General features: G+C 40.6%; 2 protein-coding genes and 1 long non-coding RNA gene across 5 annotated transcripts; 2 read left to right on the forward strand and 1 right to left on the reverse strand.

The window, feature by feature from the left end:
* Window positions 1-794: 794 nt before the first annotated feature.
* LOC131769364 (uncharacterized) lies at window positions 795-10,498 on the forward strand. Of its 2 annotated transcripts, none has more exons than XM_059085087.2 (4): window positions 795-930; window positions 7,856-8,732; window positions 8,841-8,924; window positions 9,448-10,498. In XM_059085087.2, the coding sequence occupies exons 1-4, from the start codon at window positions 835-837 to the stop codon at window positions 9,579-9,581; spliced, it is 1,191 nt and encodes a 396-aa protein (XP_058941070.2). In that variant the 5' UTR covers window positions 795-834; the 3' UTR covers window positions 9,582-10,498. The 2 variants fall into 2 exon arrangements, with proteins under 2 accessions (XP_058941070.2, XP_066017433.1); XM_066161336.1 differs by lacking the exon at window positions 795-930 and adding an exon at window positions 1,550-1,686.
* An 895-nt stretch (window positions 10,499-11,393) lies between these two features.
* LOC136278116 (uncharacterized) lies at window positions 11,394-19,084 on the reverse strand. 2 transcript variants are annotated; one of them, XR_010716204.1, is made up of 4 exons: window positions 18,948-19,084; window positions 12,206-12,338; window positions 11,915-12,098; window positions 11,394-11,815 (listed from the first exon to the last, which is right to left on the reverse strand). It is a non-coding gene; the product is annotated as an uncharacterized lncRNA (long non-coding RNA). The 2 variants fall into 2 exon arrangements; XR_010716203.1 differs by having other exon boundaries at window positions 11,394-12,098.
* On the forward strand, window positions 15,585-22,121 carry LOC131769395 (tumor necrosis factor receptor superfamily member 10B-like). The gene is made up of 2 exons (XM_066161452.1): window positions 15,585-16,210; window positions 20,135-22,121. The coding sequence occupies exon 2, from the start codon at window positions 20,191-20,193 to the stop codon at window positions 21,121-21,123; it is 933 nt and encodes a 310-aa protein (XP_066017549.1). The 5' UTR covers window positions 15,585-16,210; window positions 20,135-20,190; the 3' UTR covers window positions 21,124-22,121.
* Window positions 22,122-22,193: the final 72 nt, after the last annotated feature.

The following is a 22,193-nucleotide window of genomic DNA, read 5'->3' on the forward strand; positions in this document are numbered from 1 at the left end:
CTTAAAATGGCTTTGATGTTTTTTTAATTGTTCTTTTTTTGTGTACCAAAAAAGGAAGAAAGCAAACGAACCTCATTAAAAGCTTTTGATCTCAAAAATTGTCCAACAGTTTCGGTAAGGTTAATAAGGGCACAGTAGTGTAATTGGCATGATTGGTATTTCCGTATTTGGGTTTCGGTGCTTGCTACAGTGGTTGCGTTAAGAATGATTGAGTGTTTCAACCAAAACCAGAAAAAATTGCTTTTTTTAACCATAAATAAAAGCTTCCTAAGAGACTTACATTCTGCGTGTTGCGTGCCACTAAACCACTTTGCGCAGGGAAATCAACTTCCTTGTTTTGACGGCGACAAGAGAGACGTTACTTGTCTGGGCATGAAAGACTATTCGTTTCTACTACTGCGACACGTGTCACGAGACTCAAACTGACACAATTTGGCAATGGACTAGGGAATGCTTAGCAGGTGATTTGGTAATAATAAAATCGCCTCCTGTGTTAACATCGGCGCCGGGTTTTGCACGGCTGAGATCTGATGTAGAAGCAAAATTCTTGTGCAGCCCACAAACATTAAATGATTTTCTTGTGGTTGGTTTTTTCTGACTAAGGGTATTTATTACGTAGGACATCCTGTATATTGCATCCGGCGTCACGCGTCTTCAGTGTTTCAGTAGTTGAAAGTTTAAGAAAATGTTTCCATATAAGGTAATTAAAGGAATAGTGCGATTTATTTCGCTACTCCTGACCTAAAATGTGCCTCGTAAGCACATTAATTTTGTATTGACGAGTCGCAAAAATTCAAGTTCCTGTTTAAGATCTGGGTGCCCCCACAGTAACAGATGGGACATCTCCCTGGCTTTTTACCCTTGCTTACGTCTCGCTCGATTGACCAAATTGAACATCAGGAGAGGGCAACAAGAAACTCTACAAACAAGGTAGAACTTCTTAAGTAAGAAAATCTAATGCCATGTAATCGGACGCTCCCGAAACTTCTTAATGATCGCCTAAAGAACTTCGCGGTAAAATGTTTCCGCATCGCTTGAAAGCCCTCTGATATTTACCGTGGTGTAGTGTGTTACACAAACTTAAAAAAAAAACGATTATCACTTTTACCCATTGTCCTTTAGCTAAAAACTCCTTCGTGTATTTTATAATCAGTATCCTAGGCCGGAGAAGCCTCTATTGTGTTACCTGGTTAGAGAGATATGGTGAAGTTTTTCAGCTAGAAAATCGAAGTCATTCACTACATTTAAAAAAAACCTCAAAAGACAAAAAAGGCATTCAGATGTTCATAAAAAATCAGTTTATACACTCGATCAAATGTTAGTAGAGAACAATATACAGCTACTCAGAACTCAGAAGCTTTTCTCTGTTTGTTTTGACTAGTCTTAATTTCTCATCTTTCCGGTAATTTAAGTAATTTCCTCATGCCTTTGAATAAGCTGTTGACATTGTCAACAAAGCGGAACGGTTTTATTGTTTCCCTTCCACTTGCGAAGTCATCAAGCAATGAAGTGCAGCTAAAGGAAATTGTTTGTTGATGACCACGTGATCGTCCCTATCTGCTTTGATAATAGGGAGGTTTTTAATAACTCAACCGCGTGACTAAATCTAAGAGAAAGATTCAGTGAACTACAATTGCAAGCACTTGGTAACATATCCTGATCTTGCAAAAGAAGGCTGTTTATGAGGTATTTGTGAAGAAAGATGTCTGTTTCCTTACTCGGAACTGATTAGATCAAGTGACCACCACAAACCGTATAATATTAAGCCAAGCTTTAATAATTATTCGATCTAAAAGAAATACATTTATAATTCGCAATTAGAACAAACGCAAATCAAGTCTTTATCTTGTAACTGAATTCAAAAACTTCAATATAAACTTACTTCTGTGGCGGGTCGTTACAACAGTCTCACTTTACGGGTTAGCAGATTCTCCAGGTAAGCGGATTTAGAGACAGAAAAACGATAACAAAATAACTTCTTTCTCACTTCGATTCTGCTGAAAAACTGACTTAAACATAATAATCTAACGCTTTTAAATCAATCTATTGAATTAATGTCAATCACGATTCTTGTCATCGAATAAATCTGTCAACACGAGGCAACGCCTATTTATTAAACGAAACAATGTCTATCTCCTAAGTATCAGGGCAGTTAAGGCGAATTTTTAGGGTTTGGTTTTTGCACTTATTCGAAAATGACTTTTACACGACCGTTTGTATTAAATCAACAAAGTCAGGCGTACTCAAGAAGACAACATATATTCATCGAGAGTTAATAGTCAGCTTTAAAATGACACCAAGCCTTGAAATGATCGCGTCGATAAGCTTTCAAAACTTCATTTGTAATCCGTTCGCTTACTCCAATCGATCCATGTCAATTCTATAAAGGGGGTAAGTTTTCAAAGAAACATGCGGTACTGCGTCGGTGGGAGAGTATAACAGGGTAATTTAGCATTACCAATCGAGTTGATAACGTAAACTGGCAACTGTAAAGAATTTAAAAGCTTACGTATGGAACGTCAGGCCCTATATTATCATTATGCTTATTTCTTCTTTAACCCTTTACATCTTGACATTCTCCATACTGTTCTCTATATATTTCTTCAGCTGCTACCAAGGGGAATTTGTTTAAAGATCAAGAGCTTCTTTATTTGGTGATCATTTCCTTTATTCTCGTGACCATAATGTGATGTGACAGGGGTGAAACTGTAGTAGTAGAACCTGTATCTGATTATACATGTCTCCACGCTTTCAAAGTTCGATATCAATTAACTTCGCAAAACAAACCAATCACGAGACGGAAACTGAAACAAGGAATTTTGCTTGATCATTTCATTTATTCTCGTGACCATAATGTGATGTGACAGGGGTGAAACTGTAGTAGTAGAACCTGTATCTGATCATACATGTCTCCACGCTTTCAAAGTTCGATATCAATTAACTTCGCAAAACAAACCAGTCACGAGACGGAAACTGAAACAAGGAATTTTGCTTGATCATTTCATTTATTCTCGTGACCATAATGTGATGTGACAGGGGTGAAACTGTAGTAGTAGAACCTGTGTCTGATTATACATGTCTCCACGCTTTCAAAGTTCGATATCAATTAACTTCGCAAAAATTGAAACCAGTCACGAGAAGGAAACTGAAACAAAAAATTTTGCTTGATCATTTCCTTTATTCTCGTGACCATAATGTGATGTGACAGGGGTGAAACTGTAGAAGTAGAACCTGTATCTGATTATACATGTCTTCACGCTTTCAAAGTTCGATATCAGTTAACTTCCCAAAACAAACCAGTCACGGAACGGAAACTGAAACAAGAAATTTTGCTTGAACAAGTTATGATCATCATTCATCAACAGCACAACGAAATCGCTTTGAAATACGTCATTTCTTTTCCCTTCCTAGAAAAAAAGAGAAAAAGGCAAAAAACGTCAGCGGCTGTGGGAAGAGTATATCTCGACGCTACCTGTGCTCGCAGATGTGAAAACATTTTGTTATTCAACCACTCATTTTGTAATTTGCACAAAACACTTTTTCATTCAACCACTCATTTTGTACTTTGCCCACCAGGAAGGTATTGTATTCGCGCTTGAGTAGTTGAGCAGTTTCAATCAAATCGTGTAGAAATAACATGTATGCAATCTGAAGTCACCTTCTAGCAGTTCTTCATAACAAGGAAATACAGAATGGAACACTTAACCTAAAACTATTTCACTTTATATTTCGATGAGTTTCCCTTAGTTTTCGACGTACTTGCCCGCGCAAGTTGGCAGGTTTTTAATACTGAAACTGGTGCTATTGTAATATTTCATTCGACAAACGTGCAGCATTTTTTTTCGAAGGTTCAACCTCATGTAAGACAAATACATTAACGTATCACTGCAAACAGGTTTGTTGTCAATGTACCTGATGATATATTTGGCTCGAGGTCATTACGTCAAGTGGTCGAGCGCGATACATGCATTATAACCGAGGGCCAAATATTTTCCCACTCGGTCCGCCTCAACTCAGTCAATTAGCGTTTTATCATAATGATCGTCACTTTTCTGTTGTCTTCTTCTCTTCTTTCAGCTCGACATTTTGCAAGACCGTCCCCCTTTATTCGGCTGCACTAACGCCATCGCGTACGGCCCTTATGTAGGGATTCTTGTCTAATGTTTCCTAGTACAAGCGCGAGTGGCCGTTCCAGTCACATGATAAAGACCAGGAAAAAAAAGTCTCCATTTCCCATTTCTTTGCATTCGTGGTTAGAGAGGCGTTCTCGTAGTTGTCAGTCCATTTGCAGTGTACGCTCGTCGATTTGAGACCACACAAGGATGTGGGCCGATTCTTTCCGTTTTCTCTTCCCTGGGTTTTTTAGAGGGTCTCAATGGGGTGATAGATTTTACGGCTAACGGCTACGGAAAAGTTTGGCCAAAATACGGCTAACGGTTAATATCTCTTTATTTGTCAAAGTAAATTTTTCTGTAGGTAAAAGGAAGATATCTTAAACACCGTGATGTCTACCAATAGATGACATTGCGACTGGAAGCCTTCCAACCGCAAAGACTACAACTCATCTATTGTCGATAGGCGTGACCTAGTAATAAGTATGTCTCTCCGGATGTGGATTGATGAGAATTAAAACGTAAACTTGTGAAACTAGTCAGTCATACCGGAAAGTAACCAACCAAGGAACATCTACATCTTGAAGTTTTGTAAACCAACCGTCAAGGACTCGTTGGACTTTGAAGGTGAATTAAAGTTTGAACAGGCAATGTTTCTGTAGTTAAAAAGAAGATATCTTAAACACCGTAATATCTACCAGTAGATGACATTGCGACTGGAAGCCTTCCAACCGCAAAGACTACCACTCATCTATTGCCGATAGTCGTGACCTAGTAGGTCTTGTCCCTCCGGATGTGGATTGAAGAGAACCAAAATTTAAACTTGTGAAACCAGTCGGTCATACCGGAAAGTAACCAACCAAGGAACATCTACATCTTGAAGTTTGTAAAACCTACTGTCAAGGACTCTTTGAACATTGAAGGTGAATAAAAGTTTGAACAGGCAATGTTTCTGTAGTGAAAAAGAAGATATCTTAAACACCGTAATGTCTACCTACCAACAGTTGACATTGCGATTGGAAGCCTTCCAACTGCAATGACTACCACTCATCTATTGCCGATAGGCATGACCGAGTAAGTATGTCTCTCCGGATGTGGATTAAAGAGAATTAAGATTTAAACTTGTTAACGGTTAATACCTCTTTATTTGTCAAAGTAAATTTTTCTGTAGGTAAAAGGAAGATATCTTAAACACCGTGATGTCTACCAATAGATGACATTGCGACTGGAAGCCTTCCAACCGCAAAGACTACAACTCATCCATTGTCGATAGGCGTGACCTAGTAATAAGTATGTCTCTCCGGATGTGGATTGATGAGAATTAAAACGTAAACTTGTGAAACTAGTCAGTCATACCGGAAAGTAACCAACCAAGGAACATCTACATCTTGAGGTTTTGTAAACCAACCGTCAAGGACTCTTTGAACTTTGACGGTGAATTAAAGCTTGAACTGGCAATGTTTTTGTAGATAAAAAAAAGATATCTTAAACACCGCAATGTCTACCAATAGTTCACATTGCGATTAAAAGCCTTCCAACCGCAATGACTACCACTCATCTATTGCCGATAGGCATGACCTAGTAAGTATGTCTCTCCGGATGTGGATTAAAGAGAATTAAGATTTAAACTTGTGAAACTAGTCAGTCATACCGGAAAGTAACCAACTAAGGAACATCTGCATCTTGAAGTTTGTAAAACCTACCGTCAAGGACTCTTTGAACATTGAAGGTGAATTAAAGTTTTATCAGGCAATGTTTCTGTAGTGAAAAAGAAGATATCTTAAACACCGTAATGTCTACCTACCAACAGTTGACACTGCAATTGGAAGCCTTCCAACCGCAATGACTACCACTCATCTATTGCCGATAGGCGTGACCTAGTAAGTATGTCTCTCCGGATGTGGATTAAAGAGAATTAAAACGTAAACTTGTGAAACTAGTCAGTCATACCGGAAAGTAACCAACCAAGGAACATCTACATCTTAAAGTTTTATTACCTGCATTTAATATTATAAGCTCTGCCAGTGAGAAACTGACCAGCACTGAATTATCACACAGTAAGTATCACTTTCTCTCCCTTTCTTCTTTCGCTTTGACTGAGAGAAGGGAAATCATTCTACATTTACATGAAATTATGTACGAGGTTTGATTGCCTGGAGATCAGACACGGCAGCGAAAGTTATTTTCACAAATTACTGTTTTGACGTGAGGTTGGAATCCTTGGCGTTCTTTATTTTTTTCTATTTTCTCTTAAAACTTAAACTTTCGTTCGTCACTGAGGGGAGTTGACTTGTTCAAAGTGTTTCAGCAAACATATTTAAATTCTTCACGGAAAAGGTGAATGTTTTCTATGAGTATCTGCCACGTGCTCTGGGGCCGCAAAATTTCTTCGTCATTACAATATGAAACTGAAGGCTTATCAAAATCTGCCGCTGGTATAAAAAGCAACCACAAATAGAGAATGATTTTGTTTGTTATGGAAAGAAATAGATCTCTTACCATGCACATGCGATGCACTGAAGACAAACACAGCGGCGGAAACAACAACATTTAATAGGTCACTATACCTTAGCTTATGGTAAATTCTGGTTTTATTCACATCTACAGGGAATACATTTCCGAAAAAAAAATTAGTTGTGGCTTAATTTTCAAACGACCCAGAGCTTGATAGGGTTTAAGCGCGGCCTCAAGCAAATATTGCGAGTCAACAGTGGCACCAAGCGTCGCTTAGAAATCCTGCAACCCGCCTCTCATTGAAAACTCCTGTTTGCTTTATGGGCTTGAAGGCATTTGTAAAATGTATATCTTAACAACAGTATTACGCGTGTTAGCCAGTTTATTCCGTCTTTTTTTTTTTTTTTAATATTTTTCACTGCTTGATTTTCGAAGCCATTGATATTGTGCCTTAAATACACAGGCGGCAAATAAAAAGAGAGGCTTTTAGTTTTTCGGAGTCAGTGACCACCGGAAATGCGCCATTGAGCTTAGCAATCTCGATAACAGGAAGAAGACAATAAATAATGACTGTCCCTAAAATACGTTCGGAAGTGGTGTTCAGCATTTCCGATCAAGAAACGCTTCTGATTTTGTCTTTCAATAAACGTTTGGAACGTTATGGTAAATTCGATTGATTTTGATCTTTGGAACAAAATTTGAACCAATAACACGAGCGGAACTGGAACAAGACATAACGGAGGTTGTAAAGTGTTCCACCTTATTAAGTCCTTAACATCACTCTATATCACTATCACTCTAGATACTGCGAGCCCCCTCATAGATCAAACACCTATCGTTTATTGCACAAGTAAACCTAGGGCAACTGAAACATACGGTATTTTGCTTTTCAGTTTATTTAGTAAAAATAATAAACAACCATTTTATCGGTTTAACCCACTTGGAATGTTGGGAGAACATTCGACGTTCTCCCAACATTCTATGAGTGGGTTTTTCCGCCTGTAAACCGAAATATAGTTCGGTCTATTGCACAACAAAACTAGGAGCGGTACTGGGAGCTGTTATCGAAAGGGTGTATGCTCGAATGCAATTTTTTGGTTTACTGGTAGGTGGGAAGATACACGCTGATTGGGTGGGAGAAGGGAAGTGAAATGTTCAGTAAACTCGCTGCTATCATTTAAAATATGTACTTTACATTCCATGTTATCGAAAGGCTTCTCTTTTGCGCACCAATAGTTTTGATATTCGTTGTAAACATTCCTTGATCAATATTCATTGATCATTTCCAGATGTCTTTTTCCAAGTTCGTATCCCCTTGTCACGGTGACAGTATTGCGATATACAACTCTACCAGCGGAGCGGTCAAGTGTCAGGCCTGTGTTAAATGCCCCCAAGGACGAGGCCTCTCTGTGCAATGCAGTTCTGTTCAAAGCCCAGAGACACCCATAGTTTGCGAGCCATGTGTGCTTGGGAAAACATACTCATCTGGAAAAGACGCCGGGGCATGCATGAGCTGTGAGAATTGTGAAGAGTATCGCGAAACCATAAAAGCCTGCACTCTGACTTCCAAGGCAGTGTGTGGAAAGTGTAAGCCTGGCGCTTACCAAGATGACCGCCTAACACGATTGTGTCAGCCCTGCTCCCGCTGTTGTTATGATCAAGATGATCTAGTCGAGCCGCAGTGCCAAGAAATGCCTGAAAACAAGCAGTGCAGTTTTCACAGATCACACGTATGCAGTAAAGTTATAACTCGTACAAATTTCAGCTCAGTCAGCTCTGTGGAAACAAACCACACAGCATCACTGATATTGGTGCCGTCTCCCACAAGCCAAGTAACCACCTCATTGAGCATGCGCACTGCATATCAGAAGACCCCGGTGGCTGATCGTCCTTCGAGAGCCGCAATCATCGGTGCTGCTGTTGGTGTTCCATTAGCTGTAGTCCTGTTGCTGTTGGTCATTTGCTATTTTCTTAAAAAAAAGAGCAATCACCGAGTAAATAAGAGGGTTAATGACGCCGAAAGGCCGCAAGAAACACGAAGCAAAAAAGAGTCTAGTAGAATTGATTTAGAACGGTTAAACACAGAAAGGTCACAGCCAGCAGAAGATAGTAACGCCACATCGCCAGGGACCAAGGAAACTCAAATACTTGTCCAGAACAGTACAGGTCAGTGAACCTACATGACTAATCAAGCTTTGAACATGATTTTCACTGAAAGCATCATAGGGAATGCTCTCAACTTGATATCTCCTTTTTTTACTCAAATATTTCCAGATGCCTGCAAGCTATCAATAGAGGAAAGTGAGGCTACTTCGCCAAGTGTCGAAGAAACTCTGCCACCGGACTACAACAACACAGGTAAACCCTTTTTGTGATCTAAGCACTAGTTACGATGTTTTCAAACGTGCTCTTTATAGAAGACAGTCTGACCAATCTCCTTGATTTATCTTTTTATCATAAACTTCCTTTGGTCTACATGCCGTAGAGGCTTATAGGAAATAAGAAAGTAGTTAGAGGAGGCATCCAGGTCGTGTATATTTTCATGAGTAGGGTTCCAAAATTACTTCTTCTCCCAGATGGAGGGGATCCAGTTACTCTTCCCCCCCGCCCACCCGCCCCTTCCTTTACTTGAGGCCCTCGATGGTCAGTGATAAAATCATTACAACTATTGGAGTATAACTTTAGAGAAAATCCGGCAATAAGGTAAGGTCGTGTATGGTCAAAACAACGACGGTGATCACATCCGAGAGTTTGAGAAATTTGAAAATAAAACAATAAAAATCTTAGGTTTTTTTGTCAGTTCATTGTTACCAACTGGTTAACAATAAAGAGTATATATATCTGGTTCTTGAGTTTTCTTTTTTTCTGTCTTTTATCTTAGAGCACCAGCTGTTCAAGAAGGCTCCCAAAGACAACAGTTGTCACACTGTGGTGAAGACGACCACTATAAACACCGTGACCTACTGTTCAACTTGTAGTTCTGGTCCAGAATCTACAGGGTATGGAGAAGAATGAAGAGCGGTTGTATAGATAATAATACTTCAGGTTTTCAGTCTCGAAATTCGATGACACCGGTTTTGTATCCATTTGAATGTGTTCATTGTCCGTCGGATGATGATCTCGGGTAATGATCTCGCAGTGTCTAAACGAACGAACATTTATGACAAAGCGATACTCTGTTAATGAATACTTAGCAGGCTAGGGGTCCGTTTCTCGAAAGTCCAGCTGACTTAACAAGTTTGAAGCCTTATTTAAAAATCAAAATTTAAGGAATAGAGAGGCTGATCATTTCACCTTAACCTGTCCATCCTGTTTCCTTAGCTGATAGTTTTATTGCATAATTTTTCAAAAATTTTAAAACTTCCATCTAGAATAAAAACATAACAGCTTTATAGGCCCGTTAACTTACCGGGACCTTCGAGAAACGAGCCCCCTACGTAAACTAGACGGAGTGTTATGCGTTTTTAAATTAACAACAGTTCTTTAAAGACTGTGAGTCAAACTTTGCTTGATATATAAATGAATTTCTTTGGTCCACCACTGAGCTATGGGAGACTCGCGGCAGGCTTGGCTGTTGCTAGGATAGGATTGTCGATATGTAATGTTTATGCGCAATGATTATGTAAATGAAGATGGTAAATTTTATGCCTGGTGATTTTAAGTGAACGGTGATCTTAATCAGTAAATGACACTGGCACATTCGGAGAAAAATAGCATAATTTCAATGGGAATAACTCTTCTAGTCATTCTTGTGATTGATTAGTCTCTAACGGATTCACTTAAGTTTTTTGCCATTTGGATACATTTTCAAATAAGCAATTTACTGCCTGATCGAAATTGGGGCATAACTGTATCGCTTTGTCCAATGTAAACTCTATAGTTTCGACTTATTTGTGTTTATTTTTTGAAAAGCATACTTTACGGAAAAAAGTGCATAGCAATGCTAATAGCATAATATGCTACTTCTATTAGGGTCTAGTCCTTTACCCGTGTTAGAACGTAATGGTTTTGGGTTACCTTGCATCTAGAGTTTACCTTAAGAGCGATTATGAATAAAAAGCTTTGTAGTTAATTTTCTATGGAACAGTCGCTGCCTGTTTATTTTTTTTTCTTTAGGGGCTTACAAATATGCCATACCATGATTTGAACATAAAATTGCGCGCTTCTGATTGGCTGACAACGAGTTAACACTTTTATGAACGACAACGAATAAATGCAATATCGGCAAGGAAAAAAGAGGACAAACTTAATGGATGGAAATTTTAGTTCGCGCATGCGGTCTACAAGAAACATCGAGTTAATTATTACTTCTCTGGTTAATACCAAATTATGTTTTTTGCATAAATCAAGCGTCCATGGCAACCCCTCGGGCCAAGATCTAGTTTAGCCAATGAAATCTTGCTGCGTATGCAGTGTATGCGAGCGAAATTTAGCACGCGGATGCATGTACATAAAAGAGGCACTTGCTGTCGAACATTTGAGTAAAATCGGTCAAATTTTGCCTGTGTTCGACGAAAACACGTTGCCGTACTGGAGTCCAACAAGCATACCCTACGAAATTGACTGAAAACTTTGATTTCAATTTGGAAAAGGCCCCAATTTTTCCTAGCAAACCAAGAGTCACTAGAGAAGACTTGAAACCTTACTGAATAACTGACAGAGGTAAGTGTTTTAATCCGAATTGTTTGAGAGTCCATTCGAGGCCCTTTTTGATAAGTTAAGATCGGCCGTTATGCGACTCCGTTTTGAATTTCGGAGGTACTGAATTTCAAGCAAAACAATCTGAAAACGACTGGAAAGCTTTAGTTTTGGTTCCAAAGAGTTCGGTAACACTTTTATTCGTCTGAATTAGAACTTGGGCAAATAAATTACACTAGATTTACCTAAATAGTACTCGCTCTTAGTCAACGAACCGATACGTTGTTAGTGAAAGGAAAGAGTTTTATTCACTGGTTTTTTTGTTTTAAATTTCTCTCTTTAGGTTTGGGAACTTTCCCTGTCAGTTACGCACTCGTGGCAATGTGGTGGTTAACAAGGATTTGACGTAATCTCGTGTCCTTTTTCTTCAGATGGTCAAAATGCTGGGACTGGATATTAAATTCGGAGCGTACTCCTTCACACCCTTGTTCATCTTAGAATCCAAGGCTCATGTGCCATTGTCGAAGAAAAGGGCATATGGAGTTTTGGTGTGATCGTCATGTCTGGGAATTTTTCCCTAATGAACTGAAGAAAATTTGTGATGTCTTCCGCTGCAACAAGAAAACAAGAAAAGGCGGAACTGACTTAAGACATGATCTTATTATTGTATTCACGTTTTCCATAAAAGTCAGGTTTTTTCTTTCACGTACCTAGCTTATCAATCTTGCCATCATTGAGATAGTCTGCACTGTCATAGAAAAAGTGGCAAGCAGCACATAACCTGAAAATTTATTCAAATTTAACACTTCTTTCTCTAGCTTGAGAAAGGAAGGAAGGACACAGCTCCTCTGTTTTTGTCACCACAGCACTGCAAAGTTCAATGATATTGTCTTCCTACGGAAAAAAACACCGCAACAATTTAATAAAATTTTGTGACTCAACAAATTCCTTCTCTAAGGGTAGAATTTGTGTTACTTTGCAGCAAGTGTGTATATGGTTACCAATGAATGATTTTCCTTGGTAAGCTTGTCTCTCGACATTCGTTTTCTTGAGAACCTCATCCAAATGAACTGATGGTGGTCCATTGGCTTTCTCAAAGGCAGCCAATTCCATTTGTCCATCCGCGAGCTTTTCCTATAATGTTGAGATAATACTATTAAAATGTGGGTTATCTGACTACTATAATTTGATGGGTTGTTAAATTCATTTGAGCTAGAGTAATATTACAAATAAATGATCTATGAAACAAAATCACAACTTCTTTAACTAAAAATTAAGATGGGTTGGAAACTTGTGCGATGGAATTGGAGGAATGTACAGTTGTGATACTGGAAAACACAAATATATTGCTGTTACCTCCTCCTTTGCATTTCCAAGGAGTTGTCTATCTCTTGTAGAAGTGTAAGGTAGGCAGGTATGGTATTAACATTAGCATGTAGACTTTGTAAATTCAGTTAGGTTAACTTAGTAAGTTAACTTACGGTTTTTTTCCGCGTTCCAAAAGTAGTGTTTGCAAAAGAAATAATTTTTCCGAGTTGGTTCAGCGCGGATACATACCGGTACACCAATTAAAGCGTTCTGATACTACTTTGATTGAAAAATGTCAAAACAGATCAAGGATATCATGCCCCCCAGAAAATCGCTGTTCCATTTACGGTTTGTATTTTTGGTGGTTTCCGCGAGATAGCCTTCGCGTCACGCCACAAGCAAGCTTGACGATTCGCCACAACATCGAAATATTTCACGTAATCCTAAGCAATTTAATATTCAGCTAGAGCGTCTGATGATGGCAAGCTATTCAACGAAACGCTACACCATTTGTATGGATTCTCCTGAGGTTCATAGTGTGGAAGTCTGACAGCTTGGTGATGTTGCACTCTGTCATCCTCCAGCATTCAGAGCCGTATAGTAGGGTGGATATCACACAGCTTTGGTAGATCTTCAGCCTGGTCTTGGTGCTGTACAGAGAGGACCTCCACACGTTGTTGAGCTTCTGAAGGCGTTTCTGGCCTTGTTGAGACGGTTCTTGATGTCACTCCCAGCTCCTTCATCATGCCTTATTGTGCTGCCCAGGTAAGTGAGCTCTTCAGTCGTTGGCAGGTCTTCTCCGTTCACTTAAACTGGTCTAGGTTTGGACACGCTCAGCAGTATCACTTCTGTCTTCTTTTGGCTGATCGTCAGGCCAACTTGCTGTGCGCAAGTGCTGAGTCGGGTCGTCTTTTCCTGCATGTGTTGTTGAGTATGGGAGACCAAGGCAAGATCATCTGCAAAATCTAGGTCCCCTAGCATTAAGGAGAGGATCCAACTTATGCCCCGTGACTGATCTTCTGTTGTGCGCCTCATTATCCAGTCAATACTCATGTTGAAGAGCATCGCCGACATTGTATAGCCTTGTCTGACGCCAGTCTTCACTTCAAAGTTGGTTTCGCTGTTGCCTACTCTGCATGTGAAGTTGTTGTAGAAGCTTTTGATGATGTCGATAATCTGCTGTGATATCCCATAGGCCCGATGGATGCGCCACAGACTTCCCGGTGCACGCTATCAAAAGCCTTCTTAAAGTCTTCAAAGTTAATGTAGAGTTGTCTCTGCCACTCTGTGCACTACTCTATGATGTTACGCAGGATTAAGATCTGATCTGTGCATCCCTTTCCTTTCCAAAACCCTACCTGCTCTCTTCTCAGTTGTTGGTCCACTGTGTCGGCTATTTGCTGGATGATGATCTTGGCCAGGATCTTGCTGGGTACAGATAGTAAGGCGATTCCTCGCCAGTTATTGCAGTTGTTGCGGGCACGTTTTTTCGGAATCTTCACAATGACTCCCTCTGTCCAATCTTCAGGTGATTCTTCCCCTCCCAGATACCTGTAAAGAGCAGGTATACTGCTAGCTGTGGATCTGCTTTAAATACTTCTGCACTGAGATTATTTTGTCTAGGGGATTTTTCGTTCTTGAGGGATTGATAGCTGCTATGATCTCTTCTTTTCCTGAGGGATCGGGTTCACATCCAGGTCTGTCTCTGCCTCTTGTATATCTGCCTCTGTTGGTGGTGGTGTTCTGTTCAGAACTTTATTGAAGTGTTCCGTCCATTGTGCGTCTTGCTCGGCTTCTGTCATGAGAAGTCGTCCCTGCTTGTCCATGATCGGAGCGTCAGTGCCTTCACTGTAACTACCACACACCAGCTTGGCGATCTTATAGACTCTACCTTTCTCCCTTGCTTGCTGCATCTTCTGCCTGGCTTGCAAGGTCGTTTATGTGGCTCCGCTTGTTTGTTTTGTCATCCTCTTCACTGTTCGGTTCGCTTCCTTACATTGTTGCTTGTATCTCTCTCTCAGTTGCTCTTATTCGGCCCCTAAGACTTTCTTCTTGAGAGTTCTTCTGTTCTCAATGACTTGTCAGGCATCCTCTGTGACCTACTTCTTCCTTTTCCTCTGCTTTGTTCCAAGGCAGGCTTTGCAGGTCTGCTCGTAGGGTATCTTAAGCTGTTGCCACTTTGCATTGATATCTCCAGAGCCTTCTTGCGTCTGGTTTTCAGCATCTGCCAGTACCTGGAACTTATTCTTCAGCTGTAGTGTGAAGGCAGTCTTTAGTTTAAGGTCTCGCAGCTTCTCCACGCCGAAGTGTTGTCGCTCTCTCGGACTGGATCCGGTCTTCCTTAGCTTCAGCTTCAGTGAAGCAGTCACAAGGTGGTGGTCACTTCCCACATCAGCTCCCCTTCTCAATCGGACGTCTAGCAGTGATAGCCTCCACATCCCGTTGATCATCAGGTGGTCGATCTGGTTCTCGTCTCTTCCATTGGGGGAGTATCAGGTCAGCTTGTGGACGTCCCGGTGTGTAAAGAACGTTCCAATGACAAAATCATGGATGGTGTAGATGTCCAGTAGCCTCTCTCCATTGTCATTCATGGTGCCACATCCTTCTTTCCCCATGGCCCTTTCGTAGTTCCTATTGTCATTTCCAACCTTTGCATTGAGATCTCCCATCATAATCTTCATCTCATGACGTGGTGCGTCCTCCAGTTCTGCTTGAAGCTGTTCGTAGAAAGTGTCCTTGTTGTCTTCCTCAGAGTCGTTTGTTGGTGCGTAACACTGGATGATAGTTGTGTTGATGTGTCTCCCTTTCAATCTTACTTTTAAGAGCCTGCTGTTGATTGGCTTCCACTCCATCAGGCACTTCTCGAGACCTTTCTTGAGGATGATGGCTTCTCCCTCATGGTGCTGATCGTCTTCTCTTCCGGAATATAGCACTGTCTCTCCTGTGTTGATTTTGTGTCTGCCTGAACCTGTCCATCTGCTCTCACTAATTCCAGAGACGTGTAGGTTGTAACGTCCCATCTCAGCTGTGGCTTGAGCAAGCTTTCCTGTCTCGTATACAGTTCTTACATTCCAGAATCCAATTCTGGTCTTGCATTTGGCGCTCAAGACTTCCATCTTCCTGTCAGCGGTTTCCTTTCGGCTTTCACCACTGTCATTCATACGAATATCTTTCGATGACTCTGAAAGCCCGTCTCGCCCAGTAGTGATGATTTTCTTCGTTGCCGTTTCCGTAACGTGGGTGTTTTACGGGACAGGGCTGTTAGCTCTGTGCCCAAACCCCTAACCTGGAGGACCGGTGGATCGCGCTTCGTCGAACCTCTACCCTTCGACCTGTCCGGCTTAGGTGGCCCTACCATGAGACGAAGCTCCCGCCGGCATGGCTCTAAGGGTCTCTGAGGCACTCAAGCCCGCCGACCACAACAAGGTGGCGATCCTTCGGGGGTAATCCTTTTGATTAGTTTTGTTTATTTCCTGTTTTATGTCCTGGGTCCAAAGATCACTTTTTCCCCAGCATTCCTCGTGAGTAACTGCTTAATACAGATTCAACTGTATACAGTGTATAATCTCTTATTACATTGTAAAGACCATCAGACGAAAGGGCACAATTTCTTTGCGATGTGCGTGTTCGTGATCAGAAAGGCGTTCTTTTAACAGTCCATTTGCTGTGTTAGCTCGACGATTTTAGACCACACAGAGGTAGGCTGATTCTTTCCATTTTCCCTTCCCCGGTTTTTTAAGCAAGAAAAAAAAAATACGTCTAACTTCCATCAGCGAGACTTCATGAAGTTGTAAGTCAAGGTTTTATGTCCTTGCGAAAATCTATTACTTCCTAGGAAGTCTAAGCCTTAAAATAATTTTAGTGTTTTATTAATTGATCGGTTTTTTTGTGCGAAAGAAGATGAAAGCAAACGAACAGCATTAAAAGTTTTCAATCTCAAATATTGTGCAACAGTTTCAGTATGGTATGGGAAACACCGAGGTTTAATAAGAGCATAGTAATGGAATTGGCATGATTGGTATTTCCGTATTTGGGTTTCGATGCTTGGAATAGTGGTTGCGTTAGGAATGATCGAGTGATTCAATCAAGACCTGAAAACTGTGCTCTTTTTATACCGTAAATAAGAGCTTCCTAAAAGACTTATATTCCGTGTGTTGCGTGCCATTGGACCACTTTGCGCAGGGAGTTCAACATCCTCGCTTAGACAGCGGCAAGAGGGACGTTATTTGTCTGGGCATGCTAGTCTATTCTTTTGTGTCGCAAGATTGCGACATGTATCACGAGATATTTTACCTCTTTTTTTGGCGCTGACTATCTTTTGCGGTTTGTAAAAATAAAGACTCTTTATACGTTGCTGTCCTAAGACGTCTGAGACATTACTGAAACAATTTTGTTAATGGACCCGAGAATATTTTGCAGGTGATTTGATGATAATAGCATCACCTTTTGTATTAACTTTGATGAAGGAGGAAAATTCATGTGCAGCTTACAAACATTAAATGATTCAATCACTTGCCGTTGGTTTTTGCTGACTAAGCGCATATATTGCTTATGACATCCTTTTCACTGCATCCGGCGCTTCGCGACTTTAGTGTTTGAGTAGTTGAAAGTTTGAGAAAATCTTTCCATATAGGGTAAAGGACTTATGCGATTTTTTTCGCAACTCGCGACCTAAATTTATCGCAATTCCCTGTTGGCGATCTGGGTGCCCACATAGTGACAGATAGGACAACCCCTTAGCTTTTTATTCTTGCTAACGTCTCGATCGACCGAATCGAACATTAGAAGAAAAAAACAAAAACTCCACAAACATATCAAAATCGTTTTTTGGAAGTCGGAAAAACCTTTCATGATACATCCCTTTTTAGCGAGTTGTATTGTTTGCCACGTGGCGATCCCAATAATCTGTGCGCAAAAGCAAGGATCCGATTATTGGTAAATCATCCATTGTTGAGAAGGAATCAAGAAACAAGCAACAAGAATCTTCTGACAAAGTGCTTGGATTGCGCAAGTGAGGGATATGGACGATGAAGTACATTTACTGCTGAAACACTGAATGTGCAAAACATTCTTATTCTTGCGGTTTCAACTTTATTGATTTTGAGGCTTAAAGAACTTGAAGATTATTTTGCAATTTCCTTTTCGAACGCGTTCGAATTCCGTCCAAAGGTAGAATAAAAAAAGAGAATAGAGTGACTGTACAAGAAACGGAAACTCAAAGTTTCATTGGATCAGCTGAAAATGAGAAGAGACATTTAACCAGAGTGGTCACGCGAATCAATCACTTTCACTGTTGCGTTCGCTGTTTTATAGTATATTCCTGATATTCAAGATTAATTTCAACCTTTCCCCGAGAAACTGTGACTGAATTAATTCAGAATTTTCATGTCGCCACTAGGCTGGTTGTTATTCAGAATCATGACTCGAACTTTTCTGTTTATGGCGGGCCTGTAAGCCAGCTGGTGTAATTTCGTGACTTTGCTGCATGAGCCGGAAATATGACTTATTTGTATTTTGTTTTCCTTTTTTCAATCGAAATGCTCACTGTCTTGGTGTGATGTTCTGTTCCTGGCCTTGTCTAAATTTACTGGCTTTCCTCACAAGTCTCACATTTTATCCAGTTCGAATTGTGTTCGCCGCAATTTTAGTAGTGTAGGTAAATTTTAAAGATGTTCTCCACGGTCACGGTATGCAAGATATTTTTTACAAGGGTCACAAATGCCCTCCAATTTTCAATTATTTATCTTTCCTTCTCAGAATGGTTTAGGCCTTAAAAACTTTTTAAAACAAATCTTGTTCTTATCTAATTGCTGTATGCACAAACAGATGGAAAAAATAAAAGGAGCCTGAATGCCTCTAACCGACTCACGTCAATTGCGCAATGTACGGTTTCAACTTCCGGAACCACTGAAGGTAAAAAATGTCACAGTGATGACTGACACCATTTGTCAGTTTTTGACGATTTGTAACGCAAGTGCGCAACAACCAAAATCAGAAAACTTTATTTGTTTGCGACTGACCTTAAAAAAATCTTACCGATAACCCGCGTGTCGCGTGTCATTACCGCATTTGGGAAACCCAAAATCTACAGCTGTAAACGGAATATAAAATTGCTTTATACCTTAGCTGACATAGAGGCTTAGATGTGAAACGATTTTAAGACGATACCGAAATCTCACTTTCTTCTGGTCCATTCGTGTTGAATGACTTTACCCAGATAGACTTAAAACATTTAGGTTCAACTGCTTCATACATTTGCCTCTAAACACATACAACCTGTATGGTTGGAAGCGCTGTATAGTGGTTCCCTTGCGGTTATGATCATTTAAGGAATGTCGAATCAGCTTTGATCCCAGCTTATTGCCTTCACGTTGTCGTGAAGCGTGTTAGATCTTAGAAGGCCATAATCATTATAGATTCTGAGCTTTTTGTTACCTTTTCTGAATACAAAAGGAATCGCAAACTGTGTGCTCTCTATCCGACTCTGCTCAAACGATGAAATGCCTCTGGGAGCTTCCTCTCTTTCTAAGGAAGGGAGCCGTCGTCCATACATACAAGAGATTTAGCAAGAGAACGGGAGCGTCATTTGAGAACGGAAGAGCGCGCGGAGAGTCTGGACACGACTCTTCTTCGACTTCTAGTGTTCGCGTTTCCGTCCTCCTCATCATTTCGTTGGTTTCCCCGTCGCAATCAAAACGCCTGGGATTTGCATTAGTTGCGCACTTCTAAACGAGATAATGCTGTTTGGAATGATTTCAGAACTCGTTTCCAGGATAACCAGGTCCCTGTCTTGTTTTTAATCGATGTATTTGGGAAAATTTACTGTTATATTTCAGTTCGTTGGATTCCCGAAAGGAAATCAAAACACTATCGTTAGCAAGCGATCCAAGATTTCAGGACTCAGTTTGCTTTAATTTAAGCAAGGCTTTAAACAATGTAAGGGCCTTTCTTTGATACATTTCTTTGACCCAATATGAAAACTCCAAGAAGGGGATGCTGTTGATTTTCGTTGGGAATTCATTAATCAATAAACTTGCTTTATGTTAAAGTTTATCAAATCAAATGTCCACTAATAAATCGTTGATCGTTGCGAACTTGATCATTGGTTTATATCGCATTTGATTTTCGCCACCGATCGATACGATACGATACGATTTGCAACCGACAAGGACTCAGACGTTTACACACCTTGACCAAAATGGGAAATTAGCACCCACTCTCCATTAGGCGCCATCTCCCCTCCTAATGTCTTTTCTGGTTAAAATGATAAAAGGGGCAGAAGGAAAACCTTTCTGTTTCTCTCATTTGAGGGCTTTTTAGCTCCAGCAATGATCAATGCCTTCCAATTAAGCACCTTTCCTTTTAATGAGGATGCTACCTATTAGCCGAACACCATGTTTTATTCGAGGAAATAGGGGTCTTACCAGCTGATAATACTGATGAATCGATATCATGACATATCCTACTGCATGCGGACATCCTACCAACTATTAAATTGTAATGCCGCGTTGTCGCTCCATGTTTCAGATCTTACTCACGTTTGTTCTTCTGACCAACCCATCTGTTGCCAATAAAGCAGCTGCTTTTGAGCTCACTTGACTCAAAATGACTTTCTTTTTCAGCACGACCCCAAGCCCTGAATTGAACAGCTCTAAAAGTTTTAGCTTTGAGATTTCTGATGTGCTCTTCTAATCGACTTTTCGGCATACCATACATGACCGTGGTGTCTGTCTTCTGGATGTCTGTCTCCGCCTCATCATGTCCAGGTAACAGTATAACCATCTGGGATTCAGTAACGGGGCAAGTTCAGTGCCAGGACTGCTTGGTGTGTCCGGCGGCGCAAGGTCTCTCTGTGGACTGTGGTGATATAATATCGCCACAGACACCCATCGTTTGTAAGCCATGTGAGCTAGGCAGAACTTATTCATCTAAGAGCGAAGCCGGGGCGTGCAAGAGTTGTATGAATTGTGGAGAATATCGAGAGACTATCAGCCCTTGCACCCTGACCTCTGAGGCAGTGTGCGGGACGAACTGTAAGCTTGGAGCTTACCCAGAAGATATGCTTAGCATGTGTAGACCGTGTTCCGCTTGCTGCAACGATACGGACGACATCATTGAGCCAGAGTGTCAAGTGCCGGGGGTGCCTAAAAACAAGCAGTGCAGCGAGCTTAGATCAGAGAAGTGTAGCAAGGTGATAGCTAATGTGAGTGTCAGTACAAGGGTACTTGACGCGGAGGCCAATCTCTCCGCCTCATCATTGGCAACCTTAACAAAAGTGCAAGTGTCCACTCCAGTCACAGAGCACTTTAAAAAGGATTCAGCTTCCGCGGAAGATGTTTCTTCATCACATGGTAAGATGATTGGCGTTGCAATTGGAGTTCCATTAATGATCTTAGTGCTGGTGGCGCTTATCCTTATCGTGAAAAAAAGACGTACAAGGCAAGCATGTAAAAAGCCTGGCAATAATGATGTGGAAAGGCTTGATGTACAGGGGACTATAAGGCCAGCCAAGGACAAAAAGTCTAATCAACTGCCACTTCCAGTGCAAGAAAGTGAGTATCTCACAGTAGCGAAGCCGGAAACACAACTTCCGGCTGAAACAAAAGTATAATCATTCCTTTTTTCAAGGGATCAGTTAGAATTTTTCGCCTGGGGTGGGGCGAAGGATCTTGGAGGATCACGTGATTTTCAGGGAGAAGGGGGGGGGGGGTCAGTCGTCGCCAACAGAGTACAAAGGGCGGACTACAGAAAATTGACTGCCGATGAACTGCCAAACTCCTCCACCCCCATGGCCGATAAGTAAAGACCAGTCCCTAATGAATCATTGTCGTCACCTTCAGCGGTAATTTTCGATGAAAAAGGGAATTTACTGTTTCCTTTTCATTGTTTAGTTACAAGAGTGGTTATTATGCTATATGGTGATAGCACGTTTAGGGTTATCGCAAAATTAATATAATCATCTCGAAGAGCTACTTTTACATCTTCTAATTAGATTTAATACAGACAAGCGGATCCGTAATCGGCTTTGAGGAAATTTCTGAAAATTTTAGAATAGACTTATTATCTATGATTATAGTTCTATAAATTAATTTAGTCACCTTCGGCGGGATCCTATTGTTTCCTGTTCATCGTTTAGTTTTAAGAGTGGTTATTATATATGATCTGATGAAAGCACTTTAAGAATTAACGCATAACTCAGGTTGTTTTTCCGAAGGGTTTGGCTTTGAGTAAATTTCATCATACAAGGAAATACTTCTTAGAATAGTTAATTGCTAATTTTTGGCAGACTTCCTTTTAAGTGTTTTTCTTGGGGGAAACCCTTTCATGATACCTTTTAGAAACATCAGCTTAACATATTGATTTCTTCTGGTTTTTATCATCTTGGAACATGTGTTCAGCTGTCATTTAGTTTTATTGCTTTAATGTAATTGTTTAGAATTAAGGTTGAGCTATCAAATAGATATGAAAAAGAGTTATATCTCATTCCAAAATGCTTCCGTTCAATAAAAGTAAGTTGCCTATATGGACTGTCACCAACATCTTTCCAATTTATTCTCTTGCTATCGTCATGTCGGTGAGCGGGCCTGAATACTTACTTAGATGGTGGTGTAGTCGAGGAACTGTGCAGATGGCTTTGACTTCTCAAAAATCAGGTTATAATCGGTTCTTGGCATCCAACAC

The sequence above is a fragment of the Pocillopora verrucosa genome, chromosome 14 (genome assembly GCF_036669915.1).
Source record: "Pocillopora verrucosa isolate sample1 chromosome 14, ASM3666991v2, whole genome shotgun sequence".
NCBI classification, from domain to species: Eukaryota; Metazoa; Cnidaria; class Anthozoa; order Scleractinia; family Pocilloporidae; genus Pocillopora; species Pocillopora verrucosa.